Raw genomic sequence first — 22,070 nt, forward strand, 5'->3', positions numbered from 1 at the left:
TTGATTGGCTATACAATTTCTGATTGTCCAATACAATGCTACGGAGCAGATAGCAACATCAGTAAACAATATGGCTGACATATTTTACTCATCTTAATTGATGAGAAGTAACTTTGATATTTTAGGTACCTATCATTTCTATTGTTACAAAATATTGATTTATATTGAAGTTCAAAGTAGTCAAATGTTACAACAGACACGATAAGCTGATCAGCATCATATTTCGGTTACAATTTATTGAATTACATTGAAATTCCGTCAAAACTTGTTCATGTTTTAGACACTAAACACTGTCGACTACTGGTAGTTCTTGTACAAAATAATGGTTTTAGTTTTTAGGGGCGGAGAAGGCAGGGGTTTACACTCCAAATGTCTTTGTCTTTATCCACTTATTTGAGAGCATAATATAGATCACTTTCCAAGGTCTATAATTCTAGCATTAATTTTGACAGAATTATTTCCCTTTTTGAACTTAGAAAACTAATATGAAATTAGGAAAAGCCTATGAATGGGGAAGTCAGTTAATTTTTCCGTTTTAAAGGTGTCATTCGGTATTATATGCTCCGCTTCCGTTTTCACTCGGAATACTCGACGATATTATTTATCCGAAAAGTTGCGATTGTCCGCTATCGGAATATCTCGCCTATTATCATTGAACTACATTGAAAATGGCGCCGCCCGACTAGAACTGACACTGAAAATTTCATTGATAGGTATAGAATTCCATATATTTTTTTATTGTTTTTTATTTGATTTTCTTTTAAATATACACGTGTAGTCTATAGCCGGGCAAGCCAAAGCCCGGACCCGCTTCGCGGGTCCGGTCTTTGACTTCCCCGTATTAAAAGTATATGTGTATATGTGAACAAGCCTTCATCATAATTTGAGATCACTATTCAAGGCTCATATATCTACTAGCATGGAATCTGAGTGAAATCGAGCCCACATCAATCTTTATAAAATACATCTACATGAACATCTACATTTATGATACTGCTTAAGAATCAATTCTGATTATGACTAGCAGGCAATACTGAAGGTATTTACTTGTAACTCAATACATCAATTCATCATTTCAGGATCATTACCAGAGGTCTGTAAGGCCCATTAAAATGACACAGATTTTGACTGAATTATGAGACAGGCACTGAGGGTACAGACCCCTCTGAGTTTTTGGATATCAACTTAATGGTGCTTTTTTAGCAGAGCTGTCATTGATTCATAGCAAAGCATATTGACGATACATCGATATCGGATGACAAATATCACGATACACCGATATATCAATATATACTTCTTTAATATTTCTTGTATATAATTAACTTTCATTCCTAGTAAAATATATGTTCTGTTCATACAAATATGTTGTGTCCTGTTTACAAATGTCCTTTGTAGGACTTTTTCCTAACCATTTTTAGCTCACCTGTCACAAAGTGACAGGGTGAGCTTTTGTGATCGCTTTTTGTCCGGCGTCCGTCCGTCGTCCGTCCGTCGTCCGTCCGTAAACTTTTACTTTAAATGACATCTCCTCATAAACCACTAAGCCAATTTCATCCAAACTTCACAGGAATGTTCCTTTGGTGGTCACCTTTAAAAATTGTTCAAAGAATTTAATTCCATGCAGAACTCTGGTTGCCATGGCAACCGAAAGAAAAAACTTTAAATATCTTCTTTTAAAAAACCATAAGAGCTAGAGCTTAGATATTTGGCATGAAACATCTTCTAGTAAGTGTCTACCAAGTTTGTTCAAATAAAAGCCCTGGGGTCAAAATTGGCCCCGCCCCGGGGGGTCATTGATTTTCCCTATATGCATATAGTAAAAACTTAAAAAATCTTCTTTTAAAGAACCCAAAGAGCTAGAGCTCAGATATTTAGCATGAAACATGTTCTAATGGGTGTCTACCAAGTTTGTTCAAATAAAAGCCCTGGGGTCAAAATTGGCCCCACCCCGGGGGGTCATTGATTTTCCCTATATGCATATATAGTAAAAACTTTAAAAATCTTCTTTTAAAGAACTCAAAGAGCTATGGCTAAGATATTGAGCATCAAACATGTTCTAATAGGTGTCTACCAAGTTTGTTCAAATAAAAGCCCTGGGGTCAAAATTGGCCCCGCCCCAGGGGGTCATTGATTTTCCCTATATGCATATAGTAAAAACTTAAAAAATCTTCTTTTAAAGAACTCAAAGAGCTATGGCTAAGATATTTAGCATCAAACATGTTCTAATAGGTGTCTACCAAGTTTGTTCAAATAAAAGCCCTGGGGTCAAAATTGGCACCGCCCCGGGGGTCATTGATTTTCCTTATATGTGTATGGCAAAAACTTAAAAAATCTTCTTTGAAAAATCCCAAATAGCTAGAGTTAAGATATTAAGCATGAAACATCTTTGAGTGAGTGTCTACAGAGTTTGTTCAAATAAAAGCCCTGGGGTCAAAATTGGCCCCGCCCCAGGGGTGTCATTGTTTTTAACTATATGTCTATAAAAATCTTCTTTTAAAAAGCCCAATGATCTAGAGCTTAGATGTTTAGCATGAAACATCTTCTTATGGGTGTCTACCAAGTTTGTGCAAATAAAAGCCCTTGGGTTAAATTGGCCCTGCAACGTTGAGGGGGCCTATATACAGGTGAGCGACCTCAGGGCCATCATGGCCCTCTTGTTTGTCATCACTGCTATGAATTTATGAAATGTGTCCATTATGTAACAACAGCTTGGTGTTAGACATGGCCACCTGCTTTTGTTTATGTTTTGGTCGAATTTACATAATTCATAGACATTAGAATAGTTAACCAAAATTATCAATTTTTACAAATGTGTATCATTATTGATTGACAGAAAAATATCAATGATACATCGATATTGTCTCCATCGATGAAAATCACTCAAAAATTTCACCCATTACCCTCCCGGAAAACAGATGACCCTTTCTTGTAAAAAAATCTGTGTTTAATTGCCTGCTTCAAATATTTAACTTAAAATCAGTTATCTCCAGTGGCTTTTTTTCACCAGTCACATTTTACCAACTACTTTTATTGTTTACAATGAAGGTTATCTTAACTAGTTACACAATTTAATTGTCTTTAACGAATGCTGCTTGCGTGTACATAAAATGTTAACTTGTCTAAAAGCATCATGTTTGATGTCATCTTCGTACGGGATAGAAACTAAGAAAGCAAAACAATAGTTTAGTATGTTTGTCAGCTAAATTGAGTAACACGTATATTTGAATGGTATGCATTTCTTTATGAATACTACAAACTTCTTAGAAATGCTTCATTTATACAGAATTTATTTCAGCTATATTGTGTAGGAAGGTTTAAGCTTATAAACACACCTGGTACCAAACAGATGACTCAAAAGCTTCTTGCTCAAGAAAAAACGGCTTGCCTATGATGGAGTTTAAAACCTACACAGCTAGCAGTCCCTAGATTACTAGTCTCATGCATTAACAACTTGGCCATGCTGCAACTGACTACAAGGAAAATGCCTATGGTCTACAGTACTATTTATGTTTTCAGCAATTGCACATATAGGAAGATTTAGAGATGGCGTATCTTTTAGGAGCCGCAGCAGTAATGGAGAGTCTCTCGAGTGATGTCAGAGATGTTCAGTCATGTGTGTCTGATATTCTGTCAAGAACTGGACCTGTTCAATGTACGTCATGGAAATTTCCTGATAAAGCAGCTTGTGATCTGGATATAGAAGATTTATTGGACTTGTACAGCTATTCTGATGATGAGGAAGAAAGACAAGTGGCTCATATTGCCCTGTATGAACTGGTCATTGACAGGTAAGGTTTTTGAATTACGACAGGGCGGAACTTGAGACAGGGCGGACCGTACCAGGACAGACGGTATGTTTTGGAAAATATGCTTGGTCCACCTTGTCACGAGTCACAGTCCGCCCTGTCCAAACATGTGGTCCGCCCAGGTACATTCCGGCATATCCTACAACCAGGTTATTTTTGCTGACCTGGTCTATAGACAGACAGTATGTAACAATAAATTAGCTTTGCTTTATAAATTATATGCCATTAGAAAGTTGCTTAATATTATTAAGTTGAACTTTATAACAATGATTTTTTTTACAAATAAGATAGAACAACTAAAAACAATGCCAGAAAAAAATCCATAGCAACTTCTCTCTATAAGTTAAAGGTGCTAATGATTCATTGTATTCGAGTAAGTTTAACATTTAAACTGGAAAAAAAGATAAGAGATTTGACCAAAGTTGGTATAAATCACTTTAAAAGAATCTTCTGTCATTAAAGTACATGTACATTTATATAAAAAATGTAGTACATAATGATTTACAAAATTTAAGAAATAAAAAGAACAGACACTTTTGTCATTAAAGTATATACAACCAATGTACTAAATGATTTACAATATTTGTTATGTTATGTAAGAACCAGACATAAAGACATATTGTATTGAATTTCTTTTTGTTTCAGACTTGTCTTCTTGCTTCATTCAATGTCAAGTTTTACAGAGGGAGTTTTGAAAAATGCTAAAGCAGACACTGAATGGGGTCACATCCATGGGACATCTGTTGGTGTGATAGCAAAGAAATACTGGTCTAGATTGACACAGCTTCAAATGGTGGTCAAACATACTGTTCAAGAGGTAAACACCATATTGTCCTTTACTGTACTGAGGTTTTTTAATATGACATGACTGGAAATATTTTTTCGAGGTTTCTTTGCCATTTCATGAGGGTTTATACAAATAAATTGTGTGCAAAATTCAGGTCATTTGGTCACTCTGTTTTTCCAAAATAATTTTTATTGTGCAAAATGACCTAAAAAATGAAAAGTAAAATGCTTTTAACTCAAATCTGGCTAAGAATTTCACTAAATGTTGGTTTCAATTTAATTCTGAGTAATTTTTTTATGTCTTTCATTTGCTGATTAATGTGCCCAAGTTGATTTAAGTAAGAATTTCCAATTTCTATTTGTATAGTCTTTTTTGGACCTCAGTGGAGGTCCTTTAAATAACATAATATTAATTAGTAAGGAAATAATTACAAATCTTTGCTTGATCAAAATTTTTTTACATAACTGTATTCAGTCAAGAATTTAAATTGCAAAAGGTTGTCTGTCATTAATAAAAATATAGGACTGTATTTAGTGGAATATTAATTACAAAACTTGGCTCTATAAAGAACAAATAGCACAACCTTGAAAACAAGTTGCATATTCAGGAAATTTTAGTAAAACCTTGTTTTGAAATCTGAATGTCACAGAAATTGTTTCATTTTTATTTTCTGTCAACAGAAAAATGCCATGTCTCGTAAGGTGTCAGAGCTAGAAGGAGATGTAAAGCGTCTAGATTTAGAGCTCAAACAGTCTTATAGTACTCAGAGACCTAAAACAGCAGGATTTGGTGGTCTTATACCTCCAAACAGGGCTGAAATGGTTGCTGGTATGTAGAAATTAAGTGGGGTTTCTTTTTTGCATGCAGAATATTTTACATAAAAAATTAGGTGAGTAGTAAGAATTGAAAATTTGAAACCTAGGTTAGGATTATAATTGACTTAAAGTGACATAATGCTCATTTTTTTCATTGTCAAATTGACTCTAATTGACTATATATTTAAAAAAACTGGTTGATATAATGGTGATTGACCAACACATGATATTTGACAATGTTAAGGGTAAAAATACTTTGTAACCTGTACTGGTTGGAGACCACCAAAAATGGATGACCATCAAACCGGAATGGCCCAAATATCACTTGATTTAGTTATTTTCTTTGTTCAATTATTGTCGATCAGTCAGTCACTCTGATATCAACAATTAATGCATGTATCCTCTAAGACCAATAAGTTAAATTGATTATGCTAATTGTTTTATATCTATTAAAAAAACTGTGACTCCCATGTCTAGAGTGGAATACTAGTTATAATCAGCAGAGGCCTGAAATACAAGACTTAGTGTATACAATATTGAAAAAAAAAACATTTGAAGAATATACTAGCTTTACTGTGTTAAACTTCCAAGTATCTACCTTTAAAATTGTGAATTCTGTATGGAAAAACAATAAAAAAGTGTCCGGTTGATAGTCCATGACCAGTATTGACCAATACTCTTTTGAAACTAATTTGTTTTTTTAGAATTCCTGACTTTCTCAACTATATTCTATTATTGTTCAAAAAGGGTTGCCATAGTCTCTAAGGAGTCATTACTATTTAGTAAATTTAATCTATTAAAAACAATATTTAAGCCAAAAAAGTTCATTTTCTTCCTTTCAGTGGTCAAAAAATATTAATGCCTTAATATTTATACATTTATCTTCAAATCAAGGGAATTAACTTGTACAGAATAAATGACATATGCTTGTGGTTTTATCTCCCTTTGACTGATGGCAAGCAATGTTACAAAATGAGCACCAGTCATTATGTATATGTACGAGCATCAGAATATAACTTTTCTATTATTATCCCTTTTCCTGTTGTCACAATGAGAAAACCCCAGAAAAAAATGAGCCAAACAACAAGCATGCACTATTTTTATCCCCGACAGACAGTGCAGTAACTGGAGTGCGGGAAACTAATACCTGCACTCCAGTTAACACAATGTGCATGTATGATTAAACTTTGACACATTTCAATAGATGAGTCTCTGATACAACTAAATTAAACAGTGATTTTTGTATAAATGCTAAAGCCGTAAATTTAGCTTTTCTAACATTTATATTAGGGATTAAACGATGATCGAGTATAATCGAAAATTGATCGTTTATAGAACCGATCAGCGATGATCGATTACAAAGTTTAATAATCGATTATCGGTAATTTATTTTCTTGCTGTTACTTAAATAACTCACTGTATTATAACAACACTAAATTAAAGCCAGTTTTGGTTGAAACAATAAATTTCATTCAATTGAATATGAAAGTATACTGGTGACCATGGAGTTAATAGTTGACAGTAAGGCATGCTAGTTTAAAGGTATACTATGCTCAAATTTGACATTAGAGAATATTTAAAATTGCTACACAGTCTATTTGTAAATATAAAATAAATATGTTTTGACTTCACACAAAGAAGATATGTTATGTATAAAATTATTCTACACACTAAAGGTGGTTGCAATATCAATATATAGTGTCATTAAAAAAAAAACTGGCAGTTTCATTAAGAAAGGACCAACGTAACTTGTTCCCATACAAAGTTTATTCATTGCTTTTTGGAAGTGAGACATAATAACTTCCTAGATTTTAATGAATTTATTTGATTAAACTATTTTACTCAAGTATGAGCACAGTATATCTTTAAACTAATTTATTTCAGTTGATAAAGTGGTGGTTACATGGAAATGGAATTCTTATAAATATTAAAGCATGATATGAACATTGTACATATTTACTTTGTTATTGTAAATGTTTCGATTATATAATGGATGATTGATCGAAAAGGGTGGTTCGATTATTTTTGATGATCGATTATGAGTTTTGTCCGATTATGAAACCCTAATTTATATATATGAAATAAACTTTTCAATAATGTCATCCTTCTGCTAATTAGATTTACAAATATTTATATGGTCGCAGACTTAAAGAAATTCCTCTTACAAACTATTACAATATTTTACAGGACTTAGTTTGAACCCAGCACAGCTGAAAGAATTTGGCCTTATTTCAAGAGACGAATATAACAAATCCTGTCAGACAAGTGAGTCGGCATTTACTCCTTGTGATTCTTGTTCAATGGTGCAGAAAAGTTTCCGCCAGTGTGGCGATATTGTTGTAGCAATTTGCCAGCAGCAGCAGATACCGTCGTGTTTGCAGAAATTCCGTCCACAGGTATCGCACCTAGACTGGTTGTCTGGTAACGAAGTTACGCGCTGGGCCGCAGAACAGCACAAAGACCTTCAGCGAATCAGTAAGTTGACAGCTACAATCAAACCTCTTAAAGATGAACTCTCACAATGTCAGGAAAAAAGTGAAAAATTAGAGAAACGTGTTCAGAACTTCGATCGTGATTTAAAACGTGAAAAAGATGATCGGACAGCTTTGAATAAACAATATGAAACAAAGATAAAAGAGTTAGAGTCCCAGCACAGACAAACATTGGAATTAGAACAACAACAGAAAGATCTGTTGGAAAAGAATAAACATGAGTTGGAGTCTCTGCTAGAGAAACGGAAAAATGAATTAGAAGAGAAACATGAACTGTTAAAAGATATGGGTATGTAAATTGCCACTTCAGTCTTAGCTTGTATTTTACTAATACATATTTGCTCAGATAGATAAGATTAAATATTGAAGCTTATTTTAATCACTTCCAAGTCTGCTTTCTAGAGCTTACCAGGTGTGGAGGTTATAAAACTTTTTTCTGATCTCTTCCTCAAATCTCAGGTTTTCAGTTTTTCGGTGTTAGTTTCTGACCAATTGAATACCTGAGATCTGAGTTTGAGCTTAGAAAATTTCTTTATAACCTCAAGATCTGGTGTCATATAAGGAAACATAGTTGTGAGAAAATTAGGAATTGAACCTACAGTTCCTGGGTTGAGAGGCAGACCTTTAGCCACTAGGCCACCAATACCCTGAGATAATATTAGATATTCATGCTGGATTTTTTTTCCATCAGAGCAGTTGGTCAAGAAACTTTTGACAAGTTGTATTTATGTTGCTTATTTCTGTAATTTTTCTGCTGAGTGCAATGTAATATGATTTTTAAACAATTATGGCCCTTTGTTTTACCCTAAAATTTATATCATACTTTAACATTGAAGCAAGGAATGCATTATATATCTTCTTTTTTTCAGTATTTTTGAACAGTTATGGCCCTTTGTTTTACCCTACATTTTTTCCTATTTCACACTTCGATATAGTAGCAGCAAATGCTTTCATTTCCTTTTTAGCTCGACTATTCGAAGAATATGAGAGCTATTGTAGTGGCCCGGCGTCGGTGTCGGCGTCAGCGTCCGCGTCTGCGTTGGTTAAAGTTTTTTGTAAATTCAAATATCTCAATTATTGCTTGAGATATTCGATTGAAACTTACAATACTTATTTATAGTATCAATGTACATCGGATTGACAAGTTGGATAACTCTGCCTACAATATTGACAGAATTATGCCCCTTTTTAACTTAGAAATTTTGGTTAAAGTTTTTTGTAAAGTCAAATATCTCAATTATTGCTTGAGATATTCAATTGAAACTTACAATACTTATTTATAGTTACAATGTACATCAGATTGACAAGTTGGATAACTCTGCCTACAATATTGATAGAATTATGCCCCTTTTTAACTTAGAAATTTTGGTTAAAGTTTTTTGTAAAGTCAAATATCTCAATTATTGCTTGAGATATTCAATTGAAACTTACAGTAACTTATTTATAGTAACAATGTACATCAGATTGACAAGTTGGATAACTCTGCCTATAATATTTACAGAATTATGCCCTTTTATAACTTAGAAATTTTGGTTAAAGTTTTTTTGTAAAGTCAAATATCTCAATTATTGCTTTAGATATTCAATTGAAATTTACAATACTTTTTTATAGTAACAATGTACATCAGTTTGCAAAATTGCATAACTCTGCCTGCAATATTTGCAGAACTATTTTCCCCTTTGACATTTTGGTTAAAGGTCTTCAAAGATATTTACTTGAAACTTTACACATGTACTTAGGGTCATAATTGGAGAGTCAATCATAATTGTATGTCACTGACCAAGTTCCATAACTCTACTCGCATTTAGGCTGATTCATCTCCCCTTTTCTACTTAGTCTCTTGTTTACATGAAAGTTTTACACATCTCAATAACTATTAAAGATATTTATTTAAAACTTCACATATGCATTTAGAATCATAATTGTAGGTCACTGACCAAGATCCATAATTCTATCTTGCATTTAGGCTGATTTTTCTCCCCTTTTTCAACTTAGAAATTCATGGTAAAGTTTTGCTTGTAAGCTATTATCTCCATAACTACTGAAGAGTTTTTGCCTTTTTTTGGGACATTTTTATGCATTCATAATAATAAAGCAGTGATTTACTTGATAAAACATCTTAATAACAAGCCTTTGTACCTTTTCGGTCAATTTTATGTATTCATAGGTAATTAGCATTATTATACTCAATAAAACACCCTTGTGACAATTTTTGAATAGTCGAGCCAATACTGTCCTCCGACAGTTCTTGTTTCTTAGTATCATTTGTGCAAATTAAGATGCTGATGACTGTTTATTTTACTCAAATCCTTCAACAAATACTTTCGCTAAGGCAACACTCATAATCATTTGTATCCTCTGTACTTAAAGAGAACACAAAGCTGAAACTAGAGGAGGAGTTATCTGGTAACAAAGTGAATACATCAGAGGTAGCTAGACTGCGTGGTGAGATGACAAACTTGCAAGGCAAACTGAATGATGTAGCCACAAAGATGGACATGTCAACAAAAGATCTACAGAGAGAGCAAGCCAAAAATAAAAGTGTATCAAAACATACTCAGGTTTGTATAGACTATGAGTAATGCAAAATCAGGGTGTTCACTAGCCATGAAATCCTGAGGGTCATGTTGACTAAGTTTTATCGACTACAAGGCCAAATCCCCATGATTTTAACAAAATTTGACCCTCCAGTTAAAATCCTGAGGATCAAATCGGGCCTTTTGGAAATTTGAAGGGTCAGATAGTCATTTTAAGGGCCAAACAGACACCCTGTTAACTTTTCAATATCTGCAATTTTGACAAAAACTGGAGAAGGAGAGTTGATCTTGCTATTGTCAGCTTATATGGTAGTGTTTTATTCCTATCCTATCTCTGAATTTGTGTTTTTGAGAATATGGACCTGTTCATTATTCTAGTTAGATTTTAATAGGTTTTGATTACAAAGAACTGAACCTGAGTTGGCAGTATTACAGAACTTTTTCATACCACTTTGTTGTCCGAAAATACTGAACAGCCCCAAAAACTATACCACCAAAAATTGATGGCGTAAAACACTATACTTGAAAAAAAAAATTAATTAGGGTTCTCTATCACTGCATTTTTTATCACCTCCCTCTTTCCTACCATTGTTACTTGGGCATTGTTGTCTTTTAGTGAATGTCGGGGGTATATCAAGTATTCTTGCATCTCAGACAGGATTATCTACCGTTTACACCGGTGCTAGAAAACCCTGTCTTACACCCTCCATGTAAGACAAGTCGCTTGCTTTAAATGATGTCATTGACGCGCGCCTTTTATGAATGAATTGCGTTCTTAGTATGACTTACTTTTTTCCGTTATGAATGAAGTTGTATGTTCATACGCTACTATAAGAAATAAGTGCGTAATGAGAATATCGGTTTTCGTTATTTCAGTTCCGAAAATAATTGACATGTAATATGCAAGAAAAAGAATCAAACACCGGCTATTGGTACAGACGGGAATATCTAGCTCTCGGGTAACTGTTTAGCGGGAACTCGGCAGAGCCTCATTACCGCTGTAAACAGTTACCCTCGAGCTAGATATCCGGTCTGTACCGGCAGCCGGTGTAAGATTCTTATATACTACAATGTACATAAGTAGTCTACAAGACAAAGAGGGAATCTATAAGTTGTACTCTGGAAGATTATAACCCCAACAGTACAAGTCATTGAAAAAATAATGGCATACTAGTTTTACATTTTAATTTCAGAGTTTACAAACGAAGCAAGAACAACTACTTATCAGAATAGAAGTTCTTGATGAGGAGAATAGAGATCTGAAAGATCAACTCTCTGAAATGGAGGAAGAAAAAGAGAAGTTTGAAGAGTCTTTGGAAGAGAATAAAAGTGAGACAACACAGCTAGAGAGAAAATTTAAAGAAAACAAGGTAAACTTGGTTTTTGCTTCCAAAAAATACCATATTAGATGTGAATTTATCTGTGTATTTTTTAAGTATTATAAACACTGCTGTAAGTTATTATAATGTGTATACAGTAGAACAGTTTAAAAAAAATGCCTAACCTTTCTCTAATGTATACTTTTTGTTTATGTTAATTGTATTACCAAGTGTACAAATTTCTTATTTTTTTTTCTGGAATCACACAGGAGCAGAAAAGGTGCTGATTTCTGCTTATAAATTTAACTTTTTTTTATATTATTTATAGGGCCACTATGCTCCAGAAATGCTTTCATTTTTATTTCTCAAAAACATTTTTTGTCTCATGTTACCATTTCTTACAAGTTACTCATTTGCCTCATAGATAAACTATATTTTGCTTATTTTGTTTTGTTGGCAATTGGTATAATTTTGTGAATTGTTATTTTGTATGGAAATTTAAATACTACTTTGTTTACATTTATAACCTTTAGGACATACTACTACACATTTAGGGCTACTTCCTTCAGTTGTTAAACACCTAATATGCTCTAAATTCATTGTTGAAACATAATTATTAACATTTTTGGCATTTCCAAAGAATTAAAAAGGTATGGATTTCTGAGGCTTAATGTGCCTTTAAAATAAACTTCTTGGCTAAAATTTGAAAAAAGTAAATCCAATTAATTTTCTGACTTGACATGAAAATGGAGGTCTGAAATGCACTTTGTCACTTCTTGTTGTCATAAAGGAGTTTCAGTCTGTCAATATTAATCAACTAATGTGATTAGATGAATGGTGATGTCTGGAAAAGATCCTACTTTTGATATTGTATGAGGCATTTCTTTTCTCCAAAGTTAAGAAGCTTCAATTAATCAAGACAAAAGGCAATTTGTTCTAGTGAATTATTTTATGCAACTGTTTGTTTTCTTTCTTTTGACAGACTGAAGACGGTGATTTGTTTTGAATTTTCCGAAATTTTGTCAAAAAGTTCCCAATGAGTTCAAAATTTATAATTTGTATATTATCACAAATTTTCTTTCTTTCTTTTTTGAATTTCCCAGAATGGTAAAAAAAAGAAGAAGAAAAACATTGACTGCATGGGCATATTAACAGATAACAAGCAGCTTCATATTTTCTTTTTACTTATCAAATTTCTTTTTCCTCATTATTTTTCTTTTTCCTCATTATATTTCAGGCTGACTTGGAGCATGTGTTAGCAGATAAGGAGAGTTTAGAACAAACTATAACCACCCTAGAAACAACTGTACAGTCCCTCAATGATAAACTAGAGGAGGCAAAGGAAAGAGAGAGATTGATTGTAGAGTATCCAGATATAAATGGACCAGTTAATCCAGATTTATCCGGTATGAAATATTTTATAAAAAAATATACACATGTGTGTGTGAACGGCTCATTGGTGAGCTTTTGCAATTATCAAATGTCCAGTGTATGATTTTTTTGAGATAATAAACCAATATTCAGGTATTTTATTACTACATGGTAAACAGTTAAAAGTAAACTTCCCTGTAACATGTTATAGGCACCAATATACTTTCCATATTAATATGTTTCTTTCTTTTCTGTCAGGTTATTAATTATATATCCACATTCTTTAAGAAATGATCTAGCTTACTCTTACAGGCATATTGAAACCTCTGAATATATTAGGTCAAAAATTGTAACAATTTCTTGTGAAACTTAGCATGTTTCCCATGACAAAATGACAGTCAAACTTCAAAAGGTAGTAACTACTAGGATTTAAATATTAGGTCTCTAGAGCAAATTCTAGGAAAAATAAAAATCTGCAAGTTCCTGAAATATCACTTGAATTGAAAATCTTAAGAATGTTTTGCTTAAATTAAAGTCATTATGTCAGATTTAAAGAACATTCTAAAGTGTCACAAAGATTTAGTTGCCATATTCATGCTAAGGTTTAAAGTTTTAAATTTTTGTTTATTATACCCAGTGTAAAATGTAATAGTCCTTTCAATTTGGAACAGTCCTCCTTTTAATTTGGAACAATCCATTGACATTTAAAGGGTTCTTAATAACAAATACCAAATCATTGCAGGGTTTTCATTATTAACAGATTGAACCATGTCATTGGTTGAAATGCTGTTCAAATTGGTTATACTTGTATTTACAGCCTTTATATTAAGATATCCCCCTTGACCCTTGGCCAAATCGGTAGTTTTCGTTGGCACACCGGTTGCCTCAGATGAAATTGAAAATCCTGCATTGAGACATTAGGATCTAGTGTCTGACAGCATAATTTAATCAGTGTGGCTTGCATTCAAAGAGTTAAAACAATTACTATGCTCATGCCAATAAATAATGTCTGCTTTAGTTTCATTTCCAAAAAAGCTTTTACTTTTATAAAGCATAAAATATACAACGCTTTACATAATAACAATTTGGAGTGGTGTTTTTGTAGTCTTAATAGGTTTTGAGACTTTTGCCAAATTAAGATGAACAATTTTATGAAAAGTCTTATGTCATGTATGTAGAGCTCTTATTTATCTAATATATGATTTATATATACAATTTATTAACAATATAGAAAGTTTGCATGGACTCTGTTATGCAATATTTTACCAGGATTTATTGTCAATATCATCTCTAGATATATCTAGTTGTTTGTATAATATGTTACAACTGATATGATAAATTTATGAATAAATGAAAATTGATGCTGGCATTGTGAGAGTTTGGAATATTTTACTATAACTGATGGCCAATACCCTATTAATTATTCATAAGTAATTATATATCAGATTTACTTACAATGCTTAGTAATTGGATGAATTTAGTTTTTGTTTATGTGCCATAATTTGCTGAAATTATATCTGCTTCCACAATAGGTCTTGCGAATCATAGCTTTTGTAAATAGATAACTAATCGTCAGAGTTTGAATGTTGAGGAATGTCTGCATGTAGGAATAAGCTTCTTTTTGGGTTGGGGGTTGGATGGATGCTTCCTTTTCTGGTTTCAATAAGGTGCTTATTTATTTATTACTTTACATTTTGCTACGTTTATAACAAATAATGGTACATTCAGCACTACTTTCTTCAGGTAAAATTTTTCTAACAAGCTCTTAAACCATTATCTAAATGTTACAAGACTCATATATGTCCTTACGAGAAGGGATGTTTTATTTGTTTCTGAGACATAATGTGCCATTAAGATAACTCTTGTTTTGCCAAGTCATAGTATGTTTTTAGACACATTTACACATTGGATCAATTACAGAGAAAAATTGTCTTTTTGAGCACCAAAAGATTGAGCACTTCATTGATTATACATGGCTTAAGGTTGACATTTGTTATTGATTTGTTATTTTGTAACTGGCAGAAATGAGCTAGGTGGCAAATTATTTCACACTTGTCACGTTCTCTGGCTTGTATAAAATGTGGCTTTCATTATAAAAACTGGAAAATCCACAGAAATTCTCCGCAGTTTTCATTATGAGAATTTGCAATGAGAGTAGCATGTGATGAAAATGGCATTTCACGGAAGTGAAAACTGTTAAAAAACTTGCATATTTCTATAAACCGAAAATCCTTCATTATTAGAACCCACAGGTACTGATTCCGCAAACTACGTTCATCACAAATGAAGTGTTTACATAACCCGTACGCCTTGTAAAGATACGAAATGTTTTAAAGTAAGGCCAGCCTGCACATTTGTTAAACCTGACCAGTCTCTACAGGATATCTGATGAAAATAATTTTTTTTCCTGTACTATCATTTTCCTTATTACAGTTATATCTTTTATATAAATGCTCTATGAATGCCAATATTTAATATTTGTTTACTCATGAAATAAGGTAATTACGGTAAAGAAGTTAAATTTTGAAATTCAATAGCAATTTGAATAAAGAAAAGCAAAAAGGAATGGGTCGGTTTCCAAAAAGGAAAAAAACCCAACAAAAAACAAACCAATATATAACTAACGAAAAAAAGTTTTTGCAGATTGCAATTGAAGGTGAAAAAATATCAGAAAACTTGCATATTGTGTTTGAAAGAAAGATGTATCATTAAATGAAAATTGATGATGACAGAAAAATAGTTTCTGTATTATTGATGACATTTTTATTATTGATAAGCTCGTCTCGTGAATATATTTAATGATGTTGTGTAAATGGCTTGTAAGACAATTCTGAGTGCCTTGAAATGTCAAGGGAATAAGAAGATTAAAATAAATAGAAAGTGTGTTTGACATCCAAATTTGAATAATACAAATTGAAGTGAGAAATTGTGAAATCTTAAAATGCTGGGGTTGGACAGTTAAAGAGGGAAATATGGAATTATTATGTTCCTGTAAAAGGATTGCTTGGTTAATTTGATTTATTATTCTACTCTTTAAACGACATTGCCAGAGGGTTAAGGTTGTGTAGCTTGAACTAGAACAACATCTTTTCTGTCTTACAAACATTTTAAGCTGCGATTGCATAAGAAAAGATTCTGCCTTGGCTGGCATTCGAACTCAGGACCTCCCGGTTACAATAGGTAACAACTCTCCAGACCACTGGACCAAAGAATATATGCCTTGACGCAGTTGTTATAGGTTACACTTAAAGTTATGAATATAGGACTGGTATTGACTGAACTTACTTTTTAGTAATTTCAGGCTAAAGGAAACCGACTTTGCTTCTGTCATTATGAGATACGATTCCATCATGCTTCAGACGTGTGATCTATATTTTTTTGTTTTAATTTTTCATTATGCAGGCACAGGGGATATCTTGTTGGACATGGAAAACCAGGTTAAAGCCAACATTGTTAGAATACAATTGCTCGAGACACAGAATGATGGACTGCGGAACTCCATAAGAAAACTTGAATCCATCCAACAGCAACAACCTCATAATTACTATGATGAGAGGGAAGATGACCAGAGATGGGCAGTCAATGTTCAGGTTTGTTCTTAGATTTAAAGACAGTTGATTTATTTGTTTTCAGTAAGCTCAAATGCACTGACATCAATGTAGAAACAACAGTTTTCATGTAGGTTCCATTTTCTTTCATTTACATAATTTGGCAAACATTGATTTGTGTTTGTTGAATATAAATAACAAAGTGAGCAACTTTGTTTGATTGCTAACCAGAAATTACTACTTCAAGCCTATATTCATTCTGTGTCAGCAGTTGTGTTTTTTCTCAGTTCAGCGGGTTTTAGGAGTTGTCTCAAATAACAATATAGGTCTAGCATAACTAAACTGTTCTGACACATTGATGAATTACATTAATACAAATGTTTATTATGATATTATACTCATTTTCAGAAAGGAAGACCACAGCCACTTTGGGATCCGAGTTCTGTTCAACATCACGAAAATAATGTAAAAGACAATGTACCAGAATATTCATATATGGAAAATACGTACAACCAGTCTAATGCCAACAACAAACCTGGAATGTTTGGGACACAGTCTAACCTTTCTGCTCATCATCAACAAAATAACTATTCTGCAGGAATAGAAGACAGTTCTAAAAGTAGAATGCATTCTGCAGTTCATAATATAGAATTTGATAAAAATGCTTCAAAACAGAAAACCTCCCCACAAAAGGACAGACCTGCTTTTGGTCATAGACCACTGAGTGGTAAAAAGAAAAGCGATGAATTTATTGTAGGACATGGAGTAAGACCAAGTAGTGCTAAGAAAGACAGTTCAGTTTCAGCAAAGAGTAGACCTTCAAGTGGAAAATTAATGGCACCAGTAAACGCAAATAGTATAAGTGCATATCTGCAGTTAAAAAAGGCGGGAAAGATAAATTTACCTCATAGCACTGGTAGGGTAGTTTCGTTTTGTTCTCAAATACATTTTAGATTTTGCATATTAGTTCTGCTCCTCCGGATTTTATTAAAAATTGAGTGGCTTTAAACACACTCGCCCTAGGGCATGAGATATTTAACCCTTTTCATTATCTCTCGTGAACAGAGTAAGTCAAACAAGATTCACTATATATTTTTTTGTTTCCAAAATATGCATATACATATATTTTACAATGTTAATGTTTAAGTGTCAAAATAGTTTCTCTAGAAATCAAAGAAATAAAAAATGTTTTGCAACAATAATTTAACATGATAATCTAATATTTGATATTGTTTTCAGGGTCCCGGCCAGCTACAGGAAAACCAACTATACCCACAGCTGATTATGAAAGCGACAGTTATGTTAAAAAAGACAATTTTATGTGTCAAAACTGTGATAAAATGTATGATAGACAAAGAGACCTGGATATTCATATGTCTTACTGCACCGGATAAAACATTAGGTTTATTACTGTATACTTCTGTTACTGGATTGCAATATATACTTTAAATTTAATATAAAAAAGTGGTGTTCAATAATTTAAATGTTTTCTTTAAGAAGTATTACAATCTGTTAAGTAAAAATATAATTTTACAAGAATGACTGAATTAAGTGAAAGTTTTATTGTGTTAAATCACTTGAATAAGTAAGATTATCATTCTTTAATAATCACTAGTCTGAGAGTAAGTGAAATTATAACAGTATATTTTACAAAAATGATGAAAAGAAATGCAATTATTATTACTAAATGGTAAAGGGAATATACTCTTTTATGCAAAATAATGCAAATTAAGTGAATATATAAGCATAATTATTTAGTAGACGAAAGTGACTGAGTAAAGTCTATTATTCTACAGTAATGAATAAAATAAACCGCGAGAACTTCAAATTCTATAAGAAAATGATGACTGAATTACTGTTGTTCAACAAAACTAATACAGTTGAGTGCAACTGGATTCCGACAAGAAAAATAAAGATTTCAGTGAAACAGTGTTCTTCAAAAATAATACAGTAAAGTAGAATTAATTCAAAATGTTGTTTGAGAAAATATTAGAGTTAAGTGAAACTATTGTTCAACAAAAATAATTACATTAAGTGAAACTGCTGTTTGACAAAAATAGTAGAGGTGAGTGAAACTATTGTTCTACAGAAGTAATAGAATTAAGTGAAACAATTGATCTACAAAAAGAATTAAGTGAAACTATTGTACTATAAAATAAAAGAATCAAGTGAAACTGCTGTCCTACAAAAATAATATAATTGAGTGAAACTATTGTTCTTGCATATTTTTCTGTTTCATAAAGATATAGAAGATATTTTTTTATTATCAGTTCTATAAATATAATTACATTAAGTGAAACAATTGATCTACAAAAAGAATTTAGTGAAACTATTGTACTATAAAATAAAAGAATCAAGTGAAACTGCTGTTCTACAAAAATAATAGAATTGAGTGAAACTATTGTTCTTGCATATTTTTCTGTTTCATAAAGATATAGAAGATTTTTTTTTATTATCAGTTTACAGGATGATATCAAATCAGTTTCATGTCTGCTTATTATTTTGCAAGATGCTTTTGTTAATGCTTGTATTATGCTTGCTAAAATTAAAAAAAATATTCGCTTGGTTGTTTATAATCTATAGATTTTTATCTATAGAAGTTTTTGTTTTAATACTAGTTGGTCACTTGTGTAGAAAAATTATTTTTACCTGATTAGGTGGATCAACAGCCAGAATATAATCGAAGAAAACAAACAAACTAAGATTAAATCATGTTTCATTACTTGACATGAAGACCAATTAATTCAATTTTTTATGAATTAAACTTAAAACTTGCGATAGAATACACAAAGAAGTGTATAAGGTAACAGTTAGTGTGTATTTTACGTCTTTTGCTGTTTGGATCATTTTTAAATTTTTATATAACATTCCAACTGCTAATTGTAGTACTAGTAGTAAAACTGTATAGATTAGCATTATTTATATTTGTTGAATATATTTTATGTCTAGAGTTATATTTTTATAATAAAAAGAGACAAATTCAGATCGGATGTACATATTTTGTTTTAGCTTCATTCTATGGTCAGGTTATGAGTCATATATATTCCTATAAGAATAATGTTGTCAGTTTAATTTCTCCTCTTACGGCAGAAACTAAAATGTTGATATTTTAGCTATGAACCAAACCAATAGTCTCATTTTTGCAATTGCATTGTTAAGGTTTAGGAACACCATTGTTTTAAACGAGCGAATGACTTGAATAATAGGTTTTTATTTTTTTCAGTCAAACATAAGAAATAATAGTTATAATCAATTATTTTAGTTTTTATGAAGTTTCAATAAACTTTATATAAAGAACTTATTGAGCTAGCAGGGTTTTGACTGTTATTGAATCCAAATGGATCTAAGGTCAAGGTTACCATTACTGACGTTGAAAAAGTATTATGATTAATTGTTAACTTGAAAACGGGGCCAGTTTACTGCAAATAAGATCAAATATATATTGTAATTGAAGAAAATTTGCCTGCTGTAAAGAAAGCCTCATTACCTGCAATGTGCAAGTTCGCATGTAAAGGAGTTCATATTACCTGCATAATGCAAGCTTACGTGTAAAAGTACCCGTATTACCTGCTTACATGTAAAGGGGTTCATATTACCTGAAAAATATAAGTTCACATTTAATAAGGGTCATCTTACATTATCTTACTTTCTAACTTCCTATGTTCAATACTGGTAAAATAAATTTAGATTAATAATACCAAACCTTACAATGAAAATTTCCATGAACTTTAATAAATTGGCTAGAAACAATATAACTTAATTTAAAAACCTATCAATAATCTCTTTTGATGTGTTTTATACGTACAGAAACTGGATACGTTGTCAATACTGTATATGTTTATACAGAGACTTATTTAACTTCGATTGTGTCGAAATCTATAAGCTTATGGAAACACTTTTGAATCCATTCCTGGAACCAACCAGTACTAAGCCAAAAACGTAGTTTCTTGCTCAAGGAAACAAAGGCTTGTCCCTGACATGGGTTGAACCCAAGCGATCAGCAATCCTTAAATTACTAGTCCGACGCGGTAATCACTCAGCCACGCTAACATATAGTAAAATGTTTTGGAAATTTAAGGTTCTTTGGTGCAACTACCCGTGCGACCTGTCCAGACCAAGATTAACCGTCACTGCTCGTTATTCTCGTATTTCGAAATTTTCCCTAAAATGATACATTGTTATGTCCAGATGGAAAAATTGGCAAGTATTTTTAAGATATTCAGCAGTGTAAGGGTTAAAATGGTAATAATGCCTACAAAACTTCTTGGATAATGAATTGGTCATGTCATTAAATTAATACTATTTTTCGCCAGAACGCAGTCACATAGGAAACAGTTCAACAGACCCAACGTAAGAAAAGTTGTCTGTCTTGATTGGCTTTGACGTGTAATTATGATGACATTAGGAGGTCTACACAGCGATTTGTATTTTTTCTCCAGGCAATATATTTTAATATACGTTTTCAACATGTTAACAACCAGGAGGAGAAACACTCGAGCGATGTTCACTTCTTAGATAATAATTATTTATCCTTAAGATTTCCTGTGATTACATATTCATCTATACTGCTGAAAGCACCCGATTCTGTCTTAGCAGAGCAAGCTCTGCTGGAACATCTGTGTCGTCTAATCATGACCTGCGTATTTTCGCTATTCAATCAGTGCTCCAGTCAGTAAATATTTCGTAATTTTTCTCTATAGATAATGACTGATTTTGTCTGGATTGAAAGATGGACAAGTCCATCAAGAAATTCAGCAGGTCATTGGTTTAAGAAAGCAGCCCGAAGCAACAATTAAATCTTACACCAGACTGGTCTATTATTGGTAAACATACCTAATTATTTATTGTCTAGAATGGGATTGACATGTGATTGTCGTAACATCAGGCGATATGTAAAACATTTATGTCTATTCTCTCGAATTCTTTATATAATTCCTTACAAATGGTGGTCGTTTCTGATCAACAACATACACTCTCTAGAGTACTTAACGCTCTTTGAAATCTCCTGAACATTTGACCCTACTTATCTTTATGAAAGGGATAGACTATATAACATTGCAGCTAGACATACACAAGATTTGACTAAAAGCAGCCCTGCTTATAATGCAAGAGGTATAGTCCTACCCTTTATCAAAATGACCTTTAGTTGTTTTTAGGTAAAAGTGTGTTCATGGATGACGTTACAATTTTGTCAATAGGTGGGGCATAGTTGTTGATGCGGGAGCATATGTTTGAAACTATGTTTATATACACATATTATTTATTGTTCACTTGTAGATCTTACTAACAGTACACTCTTTGACTGATTTTGGTTAAATGTGACAGTTTAACTACTTTTTTTGGCTCCAGTTCTGACTTTTACTTTGCTTTTTCAAATACCCTTGAAACATACGAA

The 22,070-nt window shown here is 32.3% G+C and overlaps 1 protein-coding gene across 1 annotated transcript; it reads left to right on the plus strand.

Annotated features, from left to right (window-relative positions):
• Nucleotides 1-7: 7 nt before the first annotated feature.
• On the plus strand, nucleotides 8-19,259 carry LOC132720887 (coiled-coil domain-containing protein 157-like). The gene is made up of 11 exons (XM_060705122.1): nucleotides 8-125; nucleotides 3,517-3,788; nucleotides 4,452-4,623; nucleotides 5,274-5,421; nucleotides 7,596-8,189; nucleotides 10,271-10,461; nucleotides 11,631-11,807; nucleotides 12,994-13,162; nucleotides 16,530-16,717; nucleotides 17,084-17,591; nucleotides 17,915-19,259. Exons 2-11 carry the CDS (start codon nucleotides 3,544-3,546, stop codon nucleotides 18,067-18,069), a joined length of 2,547 nt encoding a protein of 848 aa, XP_060561105.1. The 5' UTR covers nucleotides 8-125; nucleotides 3,517-3,543; the 3' UTR covers nucleotides 18,070-19,259.
• The last annotated feature ends 2,811 nt before the right edge of the window (nucleotides 19,260-22,070 follow it).

The sequence above is a fragment of the Ruditapes philippinarum genome, unplaced genomic scaffold (genome assembly GCF_026571515.1).
Source record: "Ruditapes philippinarum isolate M1 unplaced genomic scaffold, ASM2657151v2 ctg1674_1_1_1_1, whole genome shotgun sequence".
Lineage (NCBI taxonomy): Eukaryota > Metazoa > Mollusca > Bivalvia > Venerida > Veneridae > Ruditapes > Ruditapes philippinarum.

What these genes read in the sequence shown, in the direction of transcription:
- LOC132720887 (XM_060705122.1), top strand. Translation starts at nt 3,544, where the DNA reads ATGGCGTATCTTTTAGGAGCCGCAGCAGTAATGGAGAGTCTCTCGAGT. An exon ending in TATGAACTGGTCATTGACAG is followed by an intron (nt 3,789 to 4,451) that starts GTAAGGTTTTTG and finishes TTTTTGTTTCAG; the next exon opens with ACTTGTCTTCTTGCTTCATT. An exon ending in GAAAATTTAAAGAAAACAAG is followed by an intron (nt 11,808 to 12,993) that starts GTAAACTTGGTT and finishes ATTATATTTCAG; the next exon opens with GCTGACTTGGAGCATGTGTT.